The sequence below is a fragment of the Lissotriton helveticus genome, chromosome 10 (assembly GCF_964261635.1).
Source record: "Lissotriton helveticus chromosome 10, aLisHel1.1, whole genome shotgun sequence".
Taxonomy (NCBI): Eukaryota; Metazoa; Chordata; class Amphibia; order Caudata; family Salamandridae; genus Lissotriton; species Lissotriton helveticus.
The window spans coordinates 732,017,064-732,043,141 of NC_136071.1; the positions used below are offsets into that span (position 1 = coordinate 732,017,064).

General features: G+C 42.3%; 1 protein-coding gene across 9 annotated transcripts in view; it reads right to left on the reverse strand.

The window, feature by feature from the left end:
• Window positions 1-26,078, reverse strand: part of DIP2C (DIP2 acetate--CoA ligase C (putative)) — a 1,026,208-nt gene that overhangs the window by 385,118 nt on the left and 615,012 nt on the right. For 6 of the 9 annotated variants that reach the window (XM_078663289.1, XM_078663285.1, XM_078663286.1 and 3 more), the window contains one exon: window positions 6,597-6,662. The exons of the other annotated variants lie outside the window; for them this stretch is intronic. In XM_078663289.1, coding sequence (XP_078519415.1) covers window positions 6,597-6,662 — 66 coding nt within the window. The remainder of the gene's footprint in view (window positions 1-6,596; window positions 6,663-26,078) is intronic. 9 annotated transcript variants of the gene reach the window in all.

A 26,078-nucleotide genomic window follows, 5' to 3' on the forward strand; every position in this document is an offset into this window, starting at 1 on the left:
GTCGAACAATATTCAAGTGCGTTTTTAATGTTTTTATGAAGGAGATCTATTTCCTCATGAATATTAGTACTTGTACAAAAAGGGTGTGAAAAATGATTTCTGAATTTATCAAGTGTGAAAGATTTCCAGTTTCTCGTATTTGCTGTGAATACACTGTGTTTTTGGTCTGAGGGATGGGAAGGTTAATGCAGAAAGTGATCATGTAGTGATCGGTCCATAACAACGGTGTTAAAGGGTCAATGTCAATGGAATCGATATTAGAGAATATCAGGTCTAGTGTATGTCCTGCGATGTGTGTTGGTTGGTGGACTCTCTGAGATAACTGTAGGATAGCCATATCTTCCACTAATAGGTTTGTCAGAGAATTGCTGCTGTTGTCCCAATGTATATTGAAGTCTCCAAGGAGGAGGATGTTCTTGTTCTTTAAACAAACAGGCATAATTTGTGTGAGTAGTTGTGTGCTAAAGTTTAATGTGCAGCCTGGGGGATTATAGATTAGGATACCTCCGAATAGTACATTTGTGTTTATGGATACCGTAAATGCCAGAGCCTCATAGTGTTCGACCGGCACGATAGTCTCTTGCCTACATAAGAGGTGGTCTCTGAACAAGAGAGCTACACCTCCTCCCTTTTTCTTAACTCTATTAACATTCAATATCTTGTACTCTGGGGGAAGGGCTGAGACTATGTCTGGGATATTATGGTCATCAAGCCATGTTTCAGACAGACACACTAAGTCAGGTTTATGTTCATTTAGAAGGTCCCAGATGTACGTGGAATGTTTTGGTAGCGATCTTACGTTCATGTAGATGCATTGAAGAGGAAATGTGGGTAGATTTAATTCCACAGGGTTCAGTTTAGGGGTACTTTCCCATCTACAATTATAACAGCTGAATGGGCCGAAGGTGTCAATCGGGCCCATGTGAGCACAATCATGTACATTAATGGTCTTCTTACCATTCAGATCCCGCAGTTCGCGGCTCGTGTAGGTAATGCTTCCACCCATGTATGGTGCCTCACTGATGGTTTGGGCAGGGGTCGTGGCCCCTGGTCCCGGTCGGCCGCGGACGGGCGCAGACGGGCTTGGCTTAGGTGCGGCTTCGGCGCGCATCCGGCGCGCCCGCTGCGCCAGCCCGCTGCGCCGTCTAGCCGCCCTGCACATAATATAGGGAGATAAGAGGGCGGGAGGACGGCGCGACTAGAGCGCTGTCCCCGCCTCACTCAAGATGGCGCCCACCGCCGCCGAGTATCGGCTAAGAAGCGGCTGGGCCAAGTGATCGATAGCTGGTCAGGGTGTCAGAGTGCCTATCACTTAATTCCCCTTATCTCTGAAAGCCACCCAAGGTAAAATAGTACAATTGTTAAAATTGTTAAAAACGCTCCAAGTGCAAATTCGCAAATTATCAACACAGATCGCAGGTTTGTCACAGCATAAGAATCACATGCAGCTCGCAGCCCCAGTTCCCCTCACCAGGGAGAGCTTCTGAAAGGCACCGAGCGCGAAAAGGAGACCGATTAAATAATCCAAGAGGGCGGGAGGACGGCGCGAGTAGAGCGCTGTCCCCGCCTCACTCAAGATGGCGCCCACCGCCGCCGAGTATCGGCTAAGAAGCGGCTGGGCCAAGTGATCGATAGCTGGTCAGGGTGTCAGAGTGCCTATCACTTAATTCCCCTTATCTCTGAAAGCCACCCAAGGTAAAATAGTACAATTGATAACATTGTTAAAAACGCTCCAAGTGCAAATTCGCAAATTATCAACACAGATCGCAGGTTTGTCACAGCATAAGAATCACATGCAGCTCGCAGCCCCAGTTCCCCTCACCAGGGAGAGCTTCTGAAAGGTGGCTCTTATGTATGCGTAGACTGCCTGTTAAGCATCAAAAATGGAAACGGCTATCCAGAAATGTTAGATCCTGAAGGTGTTGTGAGTTTCTCTTTCCAAAATTCTGTAATATACCTCATGGAGTTATATCGTTCACCATTAAGCATCTTTCTGGAGATCACATAACTTGTATCTACCTTCAAGGCCATCCTCACATGAAAACATTTTTGTAGTTTGCTTCTTTTTGCTATTAACTTAATTATGTCATTCTTTTTTATTCTAGAAAGTCAACAGCGAATTACCAATTGCACCCCTTTTACTTTTTTGGCTATTTCACACCAGCCTTATCTTCCTATGCAAAATCTATATTTAATCAACCCAAACAGTTGAAATATTCTGCCAACAGATCATTCAAAACCTCAACATTATGAGGGACAATTTTAATTTTTTTCACTCTTGTAATTCATATGATAAACACAAGTACTCTAAGCCGGGCGCGACTGGTGACACTTGGGAGGAGGGGGGGGGGGATCTTCAGGGGGTGGAGGGGACTCTTACTAATGATAGTATAGATGGGGCGGTTCTTTCTCAGACATCAGTGGGGGGGAGAGGGAAGCAGAATTTAAAATCAAAAGCAGACGGTGGACCTCCCCCTAAAGACCTACACAGCGACTGACAAATGTAAGGATTGTCTAATCTGCGCTTCTTGCCGCCCGACCTCCGGGATGTGGGCTGAATGGCTGTGTATAATATGTGGATACATGAACAAGGGAGTGAGGACTCCGCATCAATGATAATTCTCCTGATTGAAATACTATGTATTTGGTTCTGCAATAAAAACGGTTTAACTAAAAAAATAAACACAAGTACTCTGAGTCACTGAGATGACAAACAATAAGGAAGGAGACATACAGATATGCAAATGAAGGAGACACAAATGTTGCAATAAGGCAGAAAACTTGATTGAGGAAAATGTTTGGTGGACTTAGAGAAGTTGAATGGAGCATGAATTTACTTTGAACAATAACTCCTAAAATAAATTACCTAAACCAATACAACTACATAAGTAGTGCAATGTTGACAAATATTGTAAAACAGAAATCAAAAATCACAAAACTAGATAAAACCACACCATGCTAACCCCACCCTGTACTCCCCGCTACCATATCGATCCAATACCATCATGGGCAAATGTTGGACGATTTGGGTACTTCTTAGTTTAATTAACAATCCTAGGTGATGATTCAATTTTTACTGTTGTACACTGGCTCTATGATATTGCAAATGTGTGTGTATTAACTTTTCAAGAATAATTTAGGAGGTTCCCTTGTTCTTGTTGTACCTATGTAACAGGTTGAACACTTGTGAAAAGCCCCGTTCTAATGCTGAAAGAAATTTTACACCCTATGTATTTGCAAATCTGTTTTTTTTCGTTTGTTGTTTTTTTTTAATCATACAGGCATTTAGAACAGACAAATGGGTAAATTGATGTACAAGGGCAATACGCTAGAAAAAACTATGACTGTTGTTGTTTGTTTAGAGCAAGGCTAATCCCGTATTTGCTTTGCTTGGCTTATTTGCCTGTAAAAATATCTTTACACAAAACTATTCACATTCATCTCAAATGTTACAAATAAAGATAAAAAATACCTATGTTCTCCTCATATGTTGAACTTACATATTTGAAGATTTTATTTCAGGGGAGTCAAACGCAGGGCTATATTTATGCCAGATTTTAGGGACATTTGCGTAAGACATACATACATACAATGCACCTAAACACAACTCATTTACATAGTGGTAATTTTAATAATCTGGCAAGAACCTGGTCAAATTCTACATTCATTAGACACCCTTCTTTTAAGGGCTCTCCCTTAAAATCGGACGTATTTTTGATGTAGGCTCCTAATTCCTAGCAACATACATAAATATAAGGAATAGTAAATACTTGCCTTTTCAAGAATCTAGTCCTCTGATATTAATGCTTTCCTTGAATTCCATAGTCAATAGCAGGGCACATATTTTAAAGTGCTAATGTCAACAGGTGCGAGAACTGAGATATATAAGCCTTTGTCAATTTGCACACTGAACTGTTCTGAACAATGAAGGACTGCTGGCAACGTCAAGACATGAGTAACTTTCTCATTTAATGAGCTAAAAATGTACTTCTCAAAATCAAGCATTATGGAGGGACAACATCTATTGACTACATTCTTCAGAGTTTATTAGAAACTAGTATCACCTTCATCAGAACCACTTATATCACGAAAACAAAATTATCATATGATTTATTTCAGCAAATTGCCCCTCTGAGGCCCAGCGGGCCAGATTCAACAAGATTTGTGAGTCACAAGACTTGACTGTGAGACCTTCTGTAAGTTGGCAAGAGTTTATTAATGATTAATAATTAACCACAGGTATCTTGAACACGATGACACTGCCAACAGACTATCCACAGCTCCTCAGTGGGCTCATTAAAACATCCCCTTCAGCTGCAAAATAAAAGCGACTAGATTTAATTTCATCAAGCTCTGAAAAATACATATTGTGACACCAAGCTTGCCAACATTTTACTAGTGTTTCGGGGATGTTTTGAGCATACCTTGAATTTTAAACAGTGCTCTAAACGAGAGATGTAATAAGCACCTGCTAAAACAACAAATACTTTACCACTGCTATCATTTCCATTACTTGCAATATAAAGGTATAAACAAGCTTCACAGTGGCCCTTACACATGAAATTCCTGTTTTTAAGAAATAAAAAACATAATAAACGAAGCTCAGGGATACCTCAGATAAAGCGCTCAAAGAGGTTTGCAGAGGTTACGGCTATAGGTCAAATTTTCATAAGTCACAAATTTTTTTTAAAAAAAGGATATAGGAAGGCATCTGTACTCCAACATATGAAATGTATATATTTTTAAGACCTAAGGCTGCATCTGCCCAGGGGTAGAGCGAACCAAAATTACTTAACTGATATATTGAGTTAATAATGGATAACAGAATTGATCTGATACCATGAAATCTTGCTGCTGCTCTTTACAGACTAGAATAAGTGACGTTATCAATATAACCAATGAATATACAAACGAATACTACAATCGGATATATGTTTGCTCATGAATAATTACACTGAAAATTTTGAAAGCCCAATCAGCGATTGTCACTTGAGCATCGTCATCAATAACACATATTCTACACCAAAAGGCATATAAAATGCTAGACCAATGATATAACAAGACAATACTTTCTGCAACACACATGACTTTTAGCAACACTAAGTTTCCTTCCTCATAAACGTCAGTGCTGCTTAAGGTTTCTGCTCCAAAAGTATTCTGGAAACACGTTATTATAACAATTAAGCTAATGAGCTCATTAGCAAGCTTGTGGAAACACATAGCCAAGTAACACATGCAGTACACCAAGTATCATCAGGCAAACGAGGGAAATTACTCTGACAGCTTGATAGCTTGATGAACTGCCTGTATGTGATGATATTACTACTAATGAGCATGAAAGCTATCCTGATCTGACATCCAAGACCTTACCTTACCAGTCTCATCGCATGAAGTAATACTTTGTTGCAATCTCTACACATCATCTAAGCTGTACCTGTGGTTACTTTCAAATGCGACGTTAAGATTACACATAACTCCAAATTGGCAGATTACTCGACACCATTCTAGGAAACGCCACACAGATCCCATGTTGACAAGTGGAAAATAAACAATCCTCTTTTACTCAAGATAATGAGGGAATCGTGAAACGAAACTTCAGAAATCAGCACAACTTATGGGAACTAGGAACCGTTCAAAAAGGACATATGGGAAGCGAAACAGTCTAGAAAGCACAAAAGGCATGACTGTTTGTCAAGAGGTTGTTGTTGCCCAAAACACACCAGGCAACTAAAAACCAAAACAAAGACTAAAAATGTTTTTACAGAAAGAAATTGCAACTACTACTAGCACCGTAGCACTGGTTCTTGTCCAAGCAGGTATTAAGTACAGATGTGTTTTTAAACAGACATATCAGCAAGAGATATACGTCAACAAACAATATATACGTGCCATACTGTAATTAGTCTCTGTAATATATATATATATATATATATAACACACAAACTCTCTACTGCGCTTGAAAGAGAGAGGGACTCGCACTCAGGATAACAAGAGTTTATTTCGGCAAGGTAACACGTTTCGACAGCAAGCTGTCTTGATCACACTGATTGGTGTGATCAAGACAGCTTGGATTAATTACCGAGTGTCCCGCTCGGTCGGACTTGCCATCTGTCAACGGGCCGCGGACTTCATGTAAAACGGGTCTTCTTGGTGTAACATATATATATATATATATATATATATATATATATATATATATATATATATATATATATATATATATGCTTGCTTCTCTATAAAAATTAATTAATGGAGATGAAGAAATACTACTAAAAGAAGATTTGGAGAACAAATGTATCCTCTAGCCTCTAATGACCCCAACATTTTGCGGAGTAGACAAGTTGCTAAAATTAGTAACTGGTCATAGCTTCTTACATGACTGCTGATAAAGATAATATCAGCATCCAGAGCAGGCATTGCCTGTGTTCAGCTGACGCCTTAAGGATGAGCAGAAGCGAGGTATAGTACGCTACACTGACAGAAACACCTGTGCTTCGCAAACGGTCAGTAGGCAACACGTTTTCCCTGTGTAAAGGCACCCCCTTGTCAACACATTACTAACAAAAACCGAAAAAAGAAATTCTGGAAAGGCTTACCTGCAGAGGTGAAGGGGTACACCACCTTTCTCGCAGAGCCACCCAGAGAGATCCAACTGCCTGAACCTAGACAGAAGAGGAAAATCAAATGGATTCAGTGCCAGCTCACTCACCAAGCAGTTTCCAAATCACAGTCCCTCCTCTGGAAGAAACCTAAATTAAACGTTTGTGGCCAAATCCAGTGCTTCATTTGTAAAAGATTAAGTACTGGGTTCCAAAGTTTTTCTCACACGTCCACCAGTGGCGTGGCCGAGTGACTGGGTGGCCAAACATCAAGGCTGTTTGGTATCAATTCCACCTCATGAGTCTTTCACCGACCGCCTGACTTCCAAGGTCCTTCATCTCTGCTTTGCATGTAATTTTTATCCTTTCTTTCTCCCTATGTCACTGCTTTTGAATCATTTTCTTCCTCCTCTACTCCCCCATTTCTGCCTCTCTCACCCTTTTCCTGGGTCAAAGACTGTCGATGTAAAATACGCCCGGGTCCCCAAAAAAGAGTGCAGATGGACCCTACCTCCTACCAAAGACTCAAATTGAGCACTGCTGTCACCTCAAACCTCTATAGGAGACTTTAATTTTTGGAAGATAAAATATGCAGCCAACTCATTTTTTAAATCATAAAGATAATCACCAGAGTTGGTTCTAAAAAGGCATGGTGGCCACGAACAATGAGTTGTAGGCCTGCACAGCTCCAACCAAAAATGATGCTACCTATTAAACACCACTCTAAAAACGGACAGATGAAGAGTAAGATGCCACAATCATATTTCACTATTTGACTTTTTCAACTTGCATGCAATGTAATTTCGTTTTTATGTTTAAATACGTTTATTGCAGTGCTGCCAAGGCATAATATAGGCGTTACAATGCTGAGGTGGCGTCAAAATTCGGCCTCACTCAGCGCTTATGCAGCTTTTAACAAAATCCTCCCCCTCCCTTATACCTCCCCCTCACCCCTCTCGGGTGCCTGCTTTTTCCAAAATATATCCTAGAAGGACCGCCTGTGAATCGTAGGGTCTGAGAAGTGCTAAGGTGTAAGGAGTCCTGTCAGGTGCAGCAGCTCGAGGTATCTAGGGCATGTAAGCTCGGTGAACTCTTGCGAGAGAAGTGTTATGAATGGGGGCCAAATCTCTCTGAATGGGAACCTTCCTGGGTCAAAAGTCGGTGCCAGCATTTCCATTCCGAGCAGGTCACATAAACAGTGTAACCAGGCCAGTCTCGATGGGACCTTTTTTCTACTCCATAGGGCCAGTATTACTTGGTGCGCCACTCGGAGGGCCAGCGTGATATGTCTACCCCGTTTGGAGCAGAGCGGGTAAGTGAATGGATTGGGGAGACCCAATATAGTGAAGGAGGGAAATCTGGGGAGCGGGTATCAAAATGAGCATCTATTTCTGTTAGAATCTCTTCCCAGAAGAGTGTCAATCTGGGGCATTCCCAAAGAATATGAACCAGCGTCCCTGGGGAACCGTTACATCTCCAACATTTATCCACCCTGTCTGGGTTTATTTATAAAGCAAGGCAAGGGTCCAGTACTAATAGGAAGCGATTTTCACTGCTGTTTATGTGCTAGAAGTGTTGGAGTATTGCGCCCAGTAGTGTATATCCTGCCACTTCTTCTGTGTTAGGGAGTGTACAAGCTCCTGGTCCAACGATTTCATCACCGGGCCCATCAGGAATAGTCTGAGACTATTTATTTATCTGAGTCCCTACCGAGGAGCCACCACTCAAACTTAGTCCGATGGTGTTTTGCAGCTTCCCTCATTGCCAGGCCCCTGAGCCTGTGCGTAATTTTTGTGTGATGAAATCTCTCCTCTTCAGGGAGTGCACGGTCTGCTTTCAGTGTGTCAAATGGGATGGGAACTTCTTTGTCAAAGAGATGTCTCATGGATCAGCATCCAGGCCTCTGCCAGATTTTGAATGCCTACAGTTTAGTCCTGGTGTGAAATCTGGGTTTTCTACTATTGGGGTTTGCGGTGAAGGGCACGATGTAAAGCACTTTTTGGTCTCTACTGCGTCCCAAGTGATTTTGTTTTTGACCAAGAAGCGGCAGAATGTTGTGGACTTGCAGCTTGGTGTAAAAGAATGTTGGCATTTCAAAGAGACTGTAAGAAAGATGCTGTCGGTGTCAGCAAAAAAGAATATGAACAGAAGCCAGTGGTTCCCTAGGCCACAACCTTGAAACAATTACACTATCAAAAGAATGCAATGCCTTTATGAACTACTTCACTTGGAAATTGTACTCATCAGATACAGCATGAATCGTATGGAAACAAAAATATCACCACTGCTTCTGGTCAGAATTCTCAACGGTAGCCAAAGATGAACTTTCAAAAACCACCAATAACTGCAATGCCACTAACCAGTTCCTGGGTTCCTGGCCCCCCTACTGCCTGAGACCAGCCGAAATGAATTCTCCCTTTTAAATCATGCGTAGCTTCCTGCCATAAATGAGGCTTCTTCCCGGACTCACTGAAAACTTGATACACAAACACCTGCCAACTAAATCCCCATTTCATATTGCCTTTTTCAAGAGAACAAGATGTCAAACCATCTCAAGAATCACAATAAAATGGATACCTTTTTAGTCTCCGACCAATAAGTCTTCCTTAAGGAATGTAACAGCAAAAACACTATCATCAAGATAGTTGCTGATACTTTATGGATATTGAGTGAAGGCTCCTGAGATGCCTTTATATCTCACCACGTTTTTGGTACTACTGATGAAGGGAGATTAGCTCAAATCCTCAGTTCTTGTGAAGGGCTTGCATGGTAAGTATATTAAAAAGTTTGCATCCTTCCTAAAAGAAAACATCCAACTGGTCAAAATTGGTAGATTCTGTTTCGATTCTAACAAGATGTGCTGTTTCCCAGGACTCCACGCTTGATTCCTTGCTTTTAAATCTATACAATGAAAAGATGGGGCTCCATATGGAGTACACCAGAGGGAACAACATCATGATGCCAGTCAATCCAAGGGAACTTGGTGACATCAAACAGGAATGACCTGTGCGACCTAAAGTCTGTCTTGTAAAAAATCCAATTAGGTATATCCTTAAACTGCATCAAGCTGAACTCAAGCAAGATAGATTACCCAAAGCTCTTCTAAACTTGAATCCTCTTGTCACTCAGACTTTTGCAAGCAGATAGTACAATTAGCAAACTATTAACTCAAGCTGATGGCAAAACTCATTCCTCCCAGGCCCCAAAAGACATCCTTGAAGCCAGGAAAGCCATGCCCATGTTCTCCGATGATTATGGAAAACACATAATTAAATCTACACCTACTTCAATGCACCATGTCTCATATAAAGAGGCTCTTAAATCGGCCACAAACTCAGGAGTGTCTAATAAAAATTTGATTCGTCTTGATCCTCAATATTTTAATTGGCTCCTTTCGGTAGACAAAATCAACTCTAAACTAGCCTGTATCATGAACAAGGTTAAACATAAACAAAACCAGATATTTGTCCCTTGCCGTCAGTGTGTTCTTTGTATAAAATAAAAATCCTCTGGGAACAACTGCAGGAAGAAAAACACTATCATCTCTGGATCTACAGCACTACATATAATTATGACGTAAGTACACAGATAACTACTTTTGTTATAAAGTGCCTAATTCTCCGTTTGTTTATCTACTGTTTAGAGACAAAATTGAAACACTGTGATGTGATGCTTGGTGAAGTGGTAGGATGGTGTGCAGCACACCGTAATGCTGGGTTGTATAAAGTGCTCTGTTCACATGAAGAGCATGCTGGACGAGAGGGGAGGACTGTAAATACGGTGCAATTCAAGGCAGAGACATCTTAAGAATTTTGGGGGCCCTGGGCCAAGCCTATTTTGGGGGCCCCTGTTCTGAACAGCTTTGAATTTATACTCCAATATCTGCTCCTTCACGCCCTCTTTGGACAGGTCACGGACAGTGCACAGGCACACTCGTCCAAATTCTAAATGTGTTTACATCTAATATTCAGGGATAGTGATGTGTGTTTTTCTGTATTTTTAATACAGCAGCAGCTCATTAATATTGCTGCAAATAATCCCTGTGACACCCTCCCATTTCTCATATCTGAGATCCTGTTTTGTTCTAAAAGAAAGTTTTGTATTTATGTTGCATAAAACCCAAACATACTTTCTCTGTAAAGTGTCTGTAATAGACTCTGGGACATCACCAAATTAAAAATAAATTAAAGGAAAACCATATCTAAAACAATCTATTTAAGAACTATTATAGGTCATCAGGGCAAATCTCTCTGCAGAACAGATCTGGCTAAATCAGAGGCCTCCTGAAATTTTGGGGCCCTGGGCCAGAGCCCCCTTTGCCCAGGCCTTAAAACGTCTATGATTCGAGGCAGAAAACACTTCGGGCATGTGGGGTACCCTGCATTAGTGGTAAGATGATGAGGCGCGTTTAAAAAAATAATAATATATATATATATATATATATATATTTATATATATATAACTTCTGTATACCTGCTTTAGCAGGAGACTTTAAGGTTTTTGCAGAACTCTCATGATGCCGCTACCTATTTTCTTTTGCCTGTGCATGGCTCAAATCCAATTAGCATTTTTGTAACACATTTTCTTTAATTGAAAACACAGATTTGATAACTTTGCATTATACTTCAGGTCAAATTAGCACACCAGCGCCATCTGCAAATCTACTGAAATGAGTTATTCCAAGAAAAGGATTTCGCTTTGAGAGTCAGCAAATGTACCGACGCTTCCTGTCATTGCAGGCTCTCCATTTGTCCTCATCCCTCACCGTTATTGTTCAGTCAATTTCCCTTGCACTGCCACTTAGAGCTCAAATCCACTTTCTGAATCCAATCTAGGAAAGGGGCAGAACACCATTATAATAACTGTGTGTTGTCTATATGCACAATAAAGAGTATAATTTCACTATGACAGAGCTATTAGTCGTATTCAAGGACAGTCAGGGACAGAGTAGATGTGGCACTTGCACCATTTTTGGTAGTTGCATAGTGTTTCTCATTCCCACATAACATCCAAAATACGAGAAAAGCTTTTGTCAGAAGAAATTGATTTAGATTCAGACACCAACTGTGCATAAAACGATAACCAAGCAAACCAACACCACCACTGCATTTTCGTTTACCAACTTTTACCTTCACATAATGAGCCTTTTAATAAAAGTCTATCCAGGACCATCGGTCATCAAACAGCCATCATAGAAAAGAGTCCGTGCTCAACGCACTACAAAAATGTTAATGTATTTCAGCTAAAAATGCATATATGAATAATTCTATTAAAGTATATGCGGAGCCTACAATATCAAGCTAAACAGTTTCCTAAATTCTTTCAAAGTTTTAAAGCTCGCTAATGTACTATATTGTATGTGGTACATGTCCAGGGAAAAACCCAGTAATAGAAGGAACTTCAGCAAATGCTACATTCTTAGTGGTAGCAATTAGATGGAAACAAAAAAAACATGTTGGTGACCTGCATATTATCCTCTAGGTTTAGTTGTTCCAACTTCCCCCTGCTGCTCTAACATTCTCTAGTACGCAGGAACAAAAACAACCACAGACCTCCTACGCCTCCTCTCAGATGCCATCTTGAAAAGAAGGAGAAATAATGGCTGGGACCGTGTCGGAGGAGTTAGGCGTAGCCCTCAGTGGCTTAAGACAGCCCCCCGCAGTCCGGGCCCCCAAGCTCCAGGGGGCCCCCTCAGCACAGCACTCTGACTGCAGAGCTCCTGATTGAGCACGAAGGGCCCCTCCACGTGCCTTGCATGTACCGCTACCCATCAGAAGTGGGTCAAAGGGCAGAGTATTTCTTCGAAATATCATCAATACCATAAACCTGTCATGGGGCAATTATACACCATATTCCAAGAAACACCATTATTGTATTCTCCTAGTCCCACAGTCCACATCTGGATGCCCTTGAAAAGGGCAAGCGGTAGAAGTTAGAGGTGAGAGCTTGGGGGAGGGTTTGGGAGAGCAGAGACAGAACCCTTTGATTAATGCGGACCCTCTAGCAATGGTCCTTCTTTCTGCACCACTTCTAATGGCAGTTCAGAAGGCGGCTCTGTTCCTGACGCATGCAGCCTAGGCTGCCACTGCTTCCTAACAATCCACTGAACGCCACCATTTTAGGAGCGTACCTCAAGAGTCTATCTGTTGTCCTGCTGGACATGTAACCAATTGTACTTACTTTTCGCATATTCTTCTAAATTCTTCAAACCTGCGAATGCTGCAACTTTGTCTGCACCTGAAGACTTAGAGCAGATGTGAAATGGCAAACCTGCCCTTTACCCAGCAGAATAAAGACACCGCAAAAATAATAAAATACTTTTGTGCACATTTTTTTAACATTACTGTTCTGAGTGACCTTTTAGTTCACCCTTGAAAACCAGGCTACAGATGCACGCGAGTCTATACAACTTGTCACATAATAAGAGAAACTGCCATATTATAGCTTTAAGGAGGCATAACACAGGATAAACACTCAGTATAACCGCGACACCTTTTCTCCAGAGCCGCAGTCTGCAAACTAGTCAGGATTATGTAAGAATTATGCAAACGAGAGCTGTCAGAAAGGACGTCTGACCTTGGAATATACTTTGGTTAAACCCTTTATTAAAACTCCACTGAGGCTGTATTACCGCACTGAAGGAGACAAATCTCGGACTCTTATGATGGGCTAGGAGGCCAAATTCCTCCTGTGATCTGAAGGAAGGTTCCTCCAGGAACACATAGCTCTTTCAAACCCTGGCTCAAATCGAGTATTGAGTAAATAAATAACTGGTAGCTGGTATTTAGTGTGCAAAGGAAGGCCTAAAGCAAGTTAAGGTGAAGCATTACATGTTTCGCTTTCATTTAGTAAATTCGTGGTGACCCAAAGAAACTGATAAAACTATTAATTTAAATTCAGGAAAAAACAAGGACTCCAAGTACTGAGCTGGAATTTCTTTACTTTAAACAAACAGATTAAATTATTTGCCAATATTCAAGGTTTGAAGTGCAACTCTGAATGAAAATAGTTTTTTAAAGATATGGTGTCGGGGATTATATATCCAAATACTTCTCACACTTCTTGCAGACATCTGTTTCAGGGGATGAAGCAGTGGCGTGGGGGAGGCAAGTGTGGCTAAAGTGAGCAGGGGGTGACAGGGTCAGGGTGGTGGAGAATCAGGAAACATACTACCTGTGAGAGTGTGACTGAAGACTCCTTACCAGACTGTGGTGACACTGGTGCTCTAGTAGCTAGCCAATGGCCAGTGTTAGACAGGGTGTGGGGCCAGAACATAGCAGACGCCCTTTGACTTTGGGGTAGTCTGTATCATCCACTTTTGGATATTGATCCCCAACTAGTCGGGTGGGTTACTCATACACTCAGTGTTAAATCATGACCACGACGAGCTTCTTCCGACCGATAAGACCATGAAATTTAGGGACATCCTTTGGAGTTGACAGCAAGGTTTTATCTCATTTCCTAGGAATAGACTTTGTGGACGAACAGCAGTAACACCCATTACAGCATAAGAGCCACAAAGCTCCGGATACAGCAGATATTCCATTAGCAAGTACCCCATGTCCAGTTTCTTGTGACAGGCAGGAACTATCCCCAGTTTGGCTGCGATACAGAGTTTGCTTTTGGCTGGCTTTGGTATTGGTGCTGGAGTATCTGTGCAACAGCACTGAGCTAACTTCCATGAATAGTGCTTCAGAGAACTTTGGTCAAAGGGCATGTGGATCCGACCCCACAGCTAAGTCTGGTGACTCACTGAACTATAGCATACCCCTCAGGCATCGGTTTGACTCGATGGTTACATGCTTTTCCACCAGTGAGCCCAACTCATCCTTTCATCCTTCTGAAATCATCATAATGAACATTACGGAGTTCGATAACAGTAAACATATGTTATTTGTCAATATCAAGAAATACTTGGAGTGAATATGTTTTTTACAAATACACATTAGTTATGTTACAGCCCTTGAATCCAATGCAGCATTCTCGCAGGCACACAAACTTCATAGTTGTGGGGACCAGAATAAGTTGAAAATCTGATGAGATGCAAGGTAATGCTAAGACCCCCAAAGTCTTACCGACTCCTAGCCTGTAGACTAAAGTTATACACAGACCCCGTGTTAAGAGAACTGCTGCAAATTACTGTTTAAGTGCTGCAATATTATTTGGAACAATTTCTCAACTTCAAAAAAGCCAGGTTGGGGCCGTCCAAGAGAGCCAGCCTCTGGCAGCCCTAGATAGCTAGACTCCTACTAATTGAGAGAGAATGATAGCTAATGTTTGACAGACTCCCTCTTACTGGTTAAGTTGTTATAAGTACTACAGCTTTATACACGCTAAACAAGAGCACTGCACATCTAAATGTTGTTTCTTAAGCGTAATAGCATACAGCTACTCAACTGTATCTGAGTGATGCTGACGGAGAATGCTGGACTACAACAGTTCAAAATGCCCTATTCTCACTGGGAGAAATTCACCATTTTCAAAATCACTTTAACACTTTGGCTTTCCTCTTCTTCGTTATTTTAAATGTTTCATGGGTTAGACCTGTACCTAATAGTTGGGCTGTGCCTGTAGACCTACAAGGCTTAATTCATACAACAGCTTTGCCAGTTCCTGTATGGCTCATGTGCCGGGCTACATACTTTTAATGCCATGCTGCACCAACTTCTTAAAGTTACTGCTGTAGGAACTCACTCTGAAGGACATGGGGTACCCTGGCAACCAAAGGAGTGGCTGAGAATGGTTGCGAATTCCTGGCAGTTAGCAGGCCATATCAATGATTTTATTCCATCTCAGGAGATCACAGCTCGTTAGTCCTCTAACGACCTGGTGTATTGCCTTATGCCAAAGAGATTGTTGCTTTATCTTCACCCAGCATGAGCTGAGACTGTAGCCCTTCTAAAGGCACCAAGAAGACAAATTGGGACTCAGTGAGTAAGAGCACTACAAGGGAATTCCACAAACCCTCTGGATCATTTGTCACAATATCGTGAAGACCATTACAGCAGTCTGAACCAGATCGTTAGCCGAGTCCTGAACATTTGACCTCTAGTCTGAATTGTTAGGCTCTACCCACAGATCTTTGTGAATCCCCATACTTTGTGATGCTGTGGGACCCCAAAGCGTAAATGTTTTGTTAGGAAGATATTGTCACTGGATGATCGATCTGTTCTCCCCTGATCAGTCGCATGGACATATAAATCCTGGTGGACTAGGAAACAAATTCTCTTCACCAATCTTGGTAGTGTGGGACTTTCACTGGAAAGCCCTCAATTGTCCCTTCACAACTGGAACCATAGGCCTCCTCCCCATCTGTAAGGTTCTTGGTGGTCTCACTTTCTCAGTGGACGCAGCTTTTCGGTGGGACACTGAAAGTTGCCTTTTTAAAATAAATCTCAAGCTCACAATCTCCATGTGTTAGTGGTTCCCTGCTGTGTGAGACTGTTCACAGAAGTTCTGCTCAACGCAAAACAAATAAGAAAGCATACTGCAATCCCTTCTTTCAGGAGGACTGGAATCAGTGGGAATTTTCTGCCTAGAGATCAAATTACATCTTCTGATTTCCTTCCTATTAAGATGGTATTCTACGGCAAGTATTCCAATAAATCCACAGGATTCCTGCAAATCAATTATAGTCATCCTGAATCCAAAGCAGCAGTCAGGAAGAATTCAGTCACAATGTTAGTTACATCGACTATGGACTGTCACATTCTGTTTTAATTCCATAGCGTGCGGTTTCTAAAACCAGTGAGACTCTCTTATATTCCTTGTCTGCTCTCGCAAATATATGCAGTCAGGATCCCTCTAATTAGTGCAGTTTGCTCTCTGTGACATCCACAGCCAGACTTGCTTTAATTCCCCAGTTATTTCTCTCTCTCTCAAATAGTTGCTTTCAGGTTTTCTCCTCTATTCTATTACACCTACAGTCTCATATACTGGGATTCTGCCCCCTCCAATATCTGCAAACATGCTTCCTTTTCCCTGGAGTATGCTCTTATAGCCACAGACAGGTACCCACTTAATTCGGCAATTTGCTGTCTTACAACACAGAAGATTTTATTGCAACCTTATTCTTAACTCTATAGAGTACAACCCTTAGGACTCTACCATCTAACGTTCCCGTTTACATTCAGTTCACTTTCAATTTGCGACCACAGATAAACTGAGGTCTCAGTCAGAAACCAGTGTCTCATGAGTCATAACTGTTCTCTTCAAAAAACGGTTCCACATGCATGATTTCCTTTCCCTTAGTGCACTGAGGAAGTGTTAACCATTATACATTTAGAATAAAAAATGTGATTATTCAGACATCCTGAACTTAAGTATCTTAGGTAGAAAACAACAGGTATCCTTTACTTTACAATTCAATTTAATTCAAACGTACTTATATGGCGCGTGGCTACCTTCCTGGGTCTCTTTACAAATTAAGGGACAGGAGGGGGCTTTTATACTCTGATGCGAGAGTAGGAGGTCCAGCATAAATGCCCCAAGGTTAAGTCATACAAAAAATGAGATTATGCGGTTCCTAAATGTCAGGGTTTTCTAGAGTCAGGGAGACCAGAACCAACTATACCCCAACAAGGGTTTAAAGTTGGGGATCCATATATTGGATAGTAATGCCCTCACACACCCTTTCAGGTGTCATGCTTCATCATCTGGGCTGCTCCTCGTTGGGTCGGCGGTGCAATACCCAACGGGCTCCCTGTAGTAGGGGCACCTTATCGGAGATTTTTTATCCAAAAGCTGTATGGTTAAGTGTGGGTGTGGGGCCAGAAATGTGTAGATGTAGGAAGGTGCTTAAAAAGGGTTCAGAGTACCGAAAAGAGGGTTTTTCGTTTCGGTACTCCAAACCCTTTTTAAGTACCTTCCTACATATACACATTTCTGGACCCACACTTCACCATACGGCTATTGGATAAAAGCTCTCCGATAAAGTGCCTCTACTACAGGTTGGGTATTGCACAGCCGACCCAACGAGGAGCAGCCCAGATGATGAAGCATGACACCTGAAAGGGTGTGTGAGGGCATTACTATCCAATATACGGATCCCCAACTTTAAACCGCTGTTGGGGTATAGTTGGTTCTGGTCTCCCTGACTCTAGAAAACCCTGACAATTAGGAACAGCATAATATCATTTTTTGCATACCTTCCCGGGTCCTCCGACCACTGTAAAGCACCGAACACTATTTGGTCTCAATCAAGAAACAGACAGGTTTTTAATAGTTTCCTGAACACAACTTCTTCCTCAGTCATCCTCAACCTAATAAAAATCATTCCATAGTTTTGTCACAACCAAGGAGAAAGATCGACATCCACTCCAAACTTTCCGAACTATAGGTAATTGGGCTAACTTTAGGGAGAACGACCTAAACGATCTTTTGGGCACTAAAGGGCGGATGAAAGCCAGTGCTAGGCAGCCAGGGGGCCAGATACCTACGGGTATCTCAGTATCTTCAGTATCAGCCTCGCCGCTGTCTTCTGGATTACCTGAAGTCTATTCAACACATTAACTAGGCATCCAAGGTAGAGGGAATTTCCATACCTAACCAGGAAAGAATCAGAGCCTGCATCACAATCTTGAGAGAGGGTGGTGGGACAAGGTTTAAAATATTTCTAAGCATTCTCATGATACCAAAACATATGGAGGCCAGTTTACCGGCTTGGGGCTCAAAAGGGAGCTTTGCAGCCATGTAGACACCCAGATTTTTAATTGTTGGTTTAAGTTGGAGCCGAATACCTAGGGATCCCGGCCACTGAACAGATGTCCAGCGGTTTATATGGTTACCGACCACCATCACCTCAGTTTTATTACCATTAGGTTTCAAACGGAAACAATCCATCCAGTCGGCAAGCTCCTTTGAACATGGATCTAACTGATCTATGTTACAATAGTTATCCTGGGTAAGAGAGATGATAATCTGCAGATTGTCTGAATATGAGACGATGGAAAGACCTAAGGATATAATGATCTCTGCTAAAGGACTGACATATAAATCAAAAAGCTTTGGACTAAGTGAGGAACCCAGAAGTACGCCACACTTGAGCGGGAAGGTATCAGAATAAAATGGCTTTTCCTGCACCTTAAAGGTTCTTTCATCAAGAAATGAGGCGAGACAGTGAAATTCTGATCCCGATATTCCCACTGCTGTTAGTTTGTGCCATAGCTTGTCATGGGAGACCAGCCAAGCGAAGCACTTTGATCCAAAAGGATTAATGCAACAGTGCCTCCATGATCCAGATTCCCTTTTAGTTCCTCAATCACGGTTAATAGGGCCCTTTCAGTACTATACCCTGATCGAAAGCCCATTTGCGTATGATTGAGCCATCCATTATGTTTCAGAAAAATAGAGAGATGCTGATTTACAGGTTCTTTTAGGACCTTTCCCATTATGGGAAGCAGGGAAATTGGTCTGTAATTTTCGACTTGCCTAGGGGTCAAGTATCATCTTTTTTTTTTAAGGATCATTTTAACTACAGTGCGTTTCTAAGAAAGTGGTACTAAACCCAATGTTAAGGACAGATTGAGTGTACTTAGCAAGGTTGGGAGAATTATTTTCTCTTCCAGCTTCATGATATAGCTAGTCATGATGCAGCGGGACCGATATCCATGACTTTGATGTCGAGTTTCAACTTTTTTTCTGCTTCTGTGTGCATATTTTATGGCCTATATGAGGAAGACTACCCCACGTCCTCTGCTCGCCTTTTTCACTTGCTTTCTTACTCGGTCAGCTGAGCGGGGACAGCTCAATAACTCGTTGCAGCTTACTTCCCATCAAGACATGAGCTAATGTACTTCCTGTAATCCCCAAAGCGGTCTACTGACGCTTCCACTAACTTGTAGGCCACATTCCACCCAGGACCACCATCAAACCTCTGTTTTGCCTCTTAATCCATTTTCCCACTACTGTGTGGTATGCTGTGGCACATACTCCAGACCATGAAAGCTAAAACCGATTTAGATGAGGGTATGTGAAGATTATGCTGTTTCTTCATCAGGAATGTGCTGTACACTAAATGTGGCTTCAATGCGTTTAAAACAAAACTCTATCAAATGTTTCATTAAAAAGAGGTACATTGAAACCAGCTGCGTCGATACAGTCACAGCGGTCATACCCACACTAAGATGCAGGCATCATTTTGTTCCACACAGTACTCACAAGAATAAAGTTCTCTCTCTCTCCTCCCGTGTCTCATAAGGCTCCCAACAAAGAAGTAAACCCACTTACATTAGCTTCTCAACATCAAGTAAATATGAGGCTACAACCAGAGCAATAGGAATGGCGTTATGGGCTGTAATGTATGCAATGGGCCATCCTTTTCCACTTTGGGTAGTAAAAGACAGCAATAACTGTGATGCAGGTGACCTTCAGAGCCCTTGGCCGGAGTACCACCCATTGCACTAATGATAGCCAGACCCTAATCATAACAAGAGAGAACTTCCTACTGAATTTATTCTGCCAAAATGCACATTTTGCTAGAATACTCTCCCATAGTCATATGATACTAAGACAGATGCCAGAGGATACTGTGAACGCTGACATAGAATGACAGGCTGCCAGCAAGACCGTAGCAAAAAAGTAAAAGCGGAAGGGAGGCATTGTGGGTCAGTGAAGGAGCTCTCTTGGCTAGCATAAAGAAAGGAATTCAGAGGATCATCTTTTTCAGCATATTCAAGTGAAGTCTTGCAGTGCTAACATCAGAAACAAGGGTCAGGAGTTCCATTTCATTCGTCTTTCTTATTTCTCCATGAAAAATGAATGAAGAATGTATGCGGCACGGTTACATTTGGATTGTATAGTACTTCTGAAATTTCCAATGTCGTAATGGATGCTGATTACAAAAGGTTCAGAGGACACTACTAAAAAATTACACAAGGAGAAGGCAATGTGTAGCATACGAAACATTTGTCTGAAACTATAAGCAAAACCACAGATCTTACAAGTATATTACCCATTCTTGCTTCCAGCCAGTGCCCTTCAAGTAACAAAGTAGGTCTTTTGAGTATACACTGTAAGGGCGCCATTACTTTAAAACATCTGAAACTGGCATCCATACCAGGAAGGAGACTTGTTGCATCAAGTTCTTTTGGAGTGACAATTTATTTATTTTTTTCCTCAGGATAGTCATGTTTTAATATCAACTTGCAGTTATATCGACACAAAAATATTCACTATCAGCATATCATCAATATAAGAAGTGGAGTAAAGAACAGTAAATCATTGCTTCTCCATAATTGCTTACTGTGACCATATGTTGGGAGTTGATATTTTGGAGTCGATAATACGTTTAAGTCGATATACCCTCAGGAATGACTAAGTCACTTATGCTGGGCTCCCAAAGGGTAGCGTGCTACAGTTTGTAAAGCCTTCAAGGACATTATCAGGGGTGATAGGTGATATATAAATGTGCATACCATATTAAACCATTACTGACCTCAATTTTGGCACATACAACCCTAACAACTGGTTATAAACCATATGACCATTCTGTGAGACCAATCAGCTGTCACATTATCATGAGAGTTCTTTGTGCTACCCTTGGTCTAACAGTCAACAGCATTCCGTGTGCTCGCCCTTGAGCAAGAGCGCACAAAAAAAATCCTTATGATATTGGGCCAGTGTTGGTAGCCCAGGTTGCGTGTGTACTTGTGTGGCGAAAGTCCTATGAGCAGTCCTTTGAGGCCAATTACCATGAGTCGCACACTGGGTGCCATGACATACGTGCGTTATGCCCTCACGGAAAAGACCTGGGAATGACTGCACTCCCCCAGACCCATTCATCATGCGAACATCATTTATACATTTTTCTACAACACCCTTGGGCTGCAGGTAAACCAGTCCTCGATGCCACAAACTGTAAATGCTTCACTGGGGGTGGCCGCGACGTACGGCCGCAGTGACAGGGGAGGGGTGGGCAGTGGGCTTTCAACCATCTCCCCCATACATGGACATCAGTTTCAGCCGTGTTCCATTGCGGAGCTGGATTAGTTAACCAGTGTTAAACTTTCTATTGTCTACCTTGCCTATAACTCTGCAGGACACCACAATACTGGTGTCTGGAGCCCAAAATACCGAATGGAGTGAATTTTACCCTTCACTTAGGTGAGTTACCTTCTGTACATTTGACCCTCTTCTAGGGAATGCCTTTTACTTTTCCACTAGTCTCTCTTTTAGCAGTGTTTGTAATTCAGTCTCCCTTTTAATTACACTTTTTAACTAGGGGTCAGACTACAATCTAAGTTTGCTCACTAGATGGACAACTGTTATGAGGATGTTGGGGTGATTTGACCTGTCTGCAAGATGGAAGTTTCTAGTGACTACATACTGCTTTTCATGTCATCCCCCTTGTGTAGGTTACCACTAGGATTGGCAGGACTTCACACTCGCATTCATTAAGTGTGGTAGCTAGGAGTCTCCTTTCCCACCACCACATGTAGATAGTATAAACAATAGGTCCTGATGAAATGCAATGGATCAGTATTGACCACAATGCATGAAACATGTCGACCACGCAGAGAGATAAGCTAAGCTTCACTGGACCAGAGAGCGGCCACTCGGTTTGCTTTTAAGAAGGTGGATAACCACCCTAATAAAAAGTTTATTTGGATTATCCAACCTTTATTAACATCACCCACCCACATCACATCTATACTGTTTTTGAGGGCCCTCACACCCACATACCATACGGCATGAACAAAAGATCTCCGCTAAAGAGCCCCTTTAAGGGTGCCCGTCAGGTATTGCAGCGCCGACCAGACGAGGAGCAAGTTCATATGAAGAAGAATGACAGCTAGCTTGCTGTGTGTGTGAGGACTCTAGTTCCGACAAGGAGGAATCCCTCCCCCTACCTCCTTAATATGTTGTCCGCCCTGGGGAACAGCATACTCTTCACGTAATGTAATGACATGAATCGTGTTCACATATTTAAGGGTAGTGAGCTTGCATATGATTACAAGTGGCAACTATTCAAAGCAAACATTCGTTGCTACATTTTACAAGGGCTGTTTTCAAGTTACTCCTCCTTACTAATCAACCGTCCGTAATGCACTGGTTGAAGAGATCAGGTTTGCTGCTTACACCCAACAAGAGAGAGAGAAGAATTTCAACTGCAACCACCACGTCTTTCTCCAAAGCAGCCTTCAAGCCTTGCTCGTCACATTCTTTCAGAAGGCACGCCAGAGTTTAATGTGTTGCCTAGTTTGTCCTTCAACAATCCCATCCTCCCCTTCTCAGCTCAAAACACAGGGCGACACCATCACCTGATCCCTCAACCTTGGCCAGGTCACGCCTGAAAGAGCAATGGAAAAGGGTACCTGCCACTTTGCTAGTCTGGACGGATTCACCAGCACCAGTCACCCAACACTGATTGGGCAGGAGACCCACAGGTTGCTACAACTTAGTGCCTGTTGATTGCTGTAGACCATCTTGTGAGTCTAAACAGCTTGGACTATCCACAGAAGGAGCAGGGCTGGGCGGCACGATTGTTTTTGCTGGAACAGGATTTTCAGTTTGGGTTTTGCTTAGCTATAAAATTGACACAAACAAACTGAGTGGAAACACCCAAAATGTATGAAATTTGTACAGATTTGCAACCTTCCTTCTGACGCTTCCATTTTAAAAGTACACCCTGCTTGTTCAGGAGAATCTTAATCCTGTGCCACAGAGAAAAGCTATATTTTGGTTGAAAAAGAAAACAATATCATTTAAAATAATTTGGAAGACTAGATATTTATAAAAAACAATATTTCATCTAAAGTTGATAGTGAATAAAGAAAAGCCCCTGGAAAATACGGTTTGATAAAAATTAAAGTGTAAGAGATTGCACAAGACATCAACCATCTACCACTGCCTGTGCTGCCCTAAAACACCATCTGTAATGGATTCAACATATGTGGGAGAGACACTCTGATGGACCAGGTAAAGTAATCACATCAGGTATGATGTACAACAGGTAAATGCTCACATCAGGTATGATGAACAACCCTGGAGTTTCTGGCAGCACTTAATTGTTTGTTTAAATCAGGGGTGTCCAATTTTATTTCAACAAGTTAGATCTAGGCATCGTTTTGAAGATAGTCACTGGCAATAAAAATTATTTAAATTTGAAAAACTGAATGTAAATATATCACATGGGAATAACCTGAAGATCTGCCACTGGTCAGTCTCTTGTGGATCATTTAAGGATATCCTTGATTCAGTGACCGTGTACAGTGCATCTCTAAATAGGACACTTAACATCCTGACTCAATGCATGCTGAGGTGAACCCGACCACGGAGGAGTAAAACATCTAACGTGGATGTGTGAAATAAAGGTGTGTGGAATAGATCGCTGAAGAGCCTCCAAACTATGTATGGGGTACAAAAGGGGGTGGGGGGGCGGTTCAGGGAAGGCATGGCTTGGCAGTTCGGGCTGGACTGTTCCCATGAGGCACAGGGTCAGACAGATTTGCATATGGCCATGTCTGAACTGGGGTGGCAGAGTGGGCTAAAGAACGGTGATGGATTAAACCCAGATCTGTTGACTGGGTGTGAGTGTTTGATTGGTTCAGATGCTCCGTCCATCACCACCCCCTTTTGGTCCAAACTATGTATGGCAGAGAGGTCCAACTGCATCAAGGTTATGTGCAACACATCAACTTGTACTCTAGTGAAGATTTGAACTCGGCTAGTCCTTCTCTAGCAAATAAACAAAAAAAGGATTGGATTTACAAGTTTGGTTCCAAAGGATTTCCAATGTAAATTGTCATGAGTTTAACATTACTGCTGTTATATTAAGCACTGTATTTCCTAAGCCGCCAAATGTCCCGACCTATATCGAGATGGATACTGTTTATGTATGAGAAGACCTTTAACCAAAGTAACACTGTACGGACGTGGAGTTTAGATAACATATTAAGAACCTCATGGTGAGATACAGTGTTACGGATTCCAGCCAGTATCCCCAGCCCAGGTATAAACTATTATGAGATGGTGGTTCAGAATGGGGATTAACATATGGATCCTAGAAGCAAATGATGCCTAAATTCCAGGCCCTTTTCGGCACCTGGTAAAAGTTGTAATCATGTTGAGGTGACAATTCTACAAAAACATGGAAAATTACCATTCCACATGCCTCTGAATATTCTGTTCTGAGTACCACTAAGCCTGCCTGTTGCTGAGAAGAGAACAATGTTTAAACTCCAGTACATCAGGCGATGGCCTCAACATGCCAACAGAACTAAATACCAGACGCTAAAGACCTAGAAAATATACCATTAATACCTAGATGAGAGAACCATACCACTTACCTGGTAGCTAAAGCGCAAGTTAATTAGTGAGAAACATTTGTACTTGACTGAAATTCAGATTTAAAATTGAATTATGAAGGTATTTTATATAACTGACAGGACCGCTGTTATGCCATGGTTTGGCACCACTCTGCCATGGATGTGCACAATATGTCAAGAATGACCATCATTATTGTATGCTTCCGAAGGTTTGGGCAATTTGTGGCGGACGAAAGGCTTTGATAAATGGGACATGATTGGTCTAAGCAAGGTGGGTGACCTCTGGTCTAAAGGAAATGTGAAGACCTTTGAGGTACTCAAGGCGGAATATGAGCTTGGTGACAGGGAATTCTTTAGATACGCTCAGGTACGTCATGCCCTGCTGTCAGTCTTTGCTGTGGGGACTGCTATTCCCGAATCCTCGCCTCTCGAGGACCGTATCCTTGACGGCTATGTACCTGATAGTACAATTTCATTGATCTATAAAAAACTGATCAACACTAGAATTGACCTGCTTGTGCACCTCAGGGCTTTATGGATTACCGACGGCTTGGAATTGGACGATGAGGACTGGCAATCTGCATTGTCCTCGCCTAAGGAGGTTGCCATACCTGCAGGCCTTCGGTTCATCCAACTTAAGATCCTTCATCGTGTGTATGTCACTGGTCCGAGTCGGGTTCGAATGGGCTATTCTTTGGATGGGCTGTGTAAGCGTGGCTGCGGCGTGATTGGCACCTTCCTTCACATTTTGTGGTAATGTCCCGATGTGGTTGATTTCTGGTCCCGAGTGCATGCGATTATGGAGAGGGTCACGGGGGTTCCACTTCTACCAGAGGCCTGGCGCTGTCTCTTGAATGTGTGGGAACCGAACGATTATAATGCCGCTCAGATCTGCTGGGCGACCCTCTGCAACATGATTGCTAAGAGGGATATTGCACAGCTATGGGGCTCCCACAGGCCGCCCACTGTATTGGCGTGGAAGGAGCACATGGACTGGTGCATGTTTAGGGAAAAGACTGTGTATTTGTCTCGGGGCAGACCCAGAAAGTGGAACAGAATTTGGTCACAGTGGAATGCTTATCGTGGAAATATATGTACTCCTCCACATGATTTTACCCCTGATGTTCCCTTGTCCCCCTAATTGGTATTCCCAGTGTTTTGTATCGACTGTATATATTGCATTGTTTCCTCGCTGCCCCCCCCCCCCCTCATC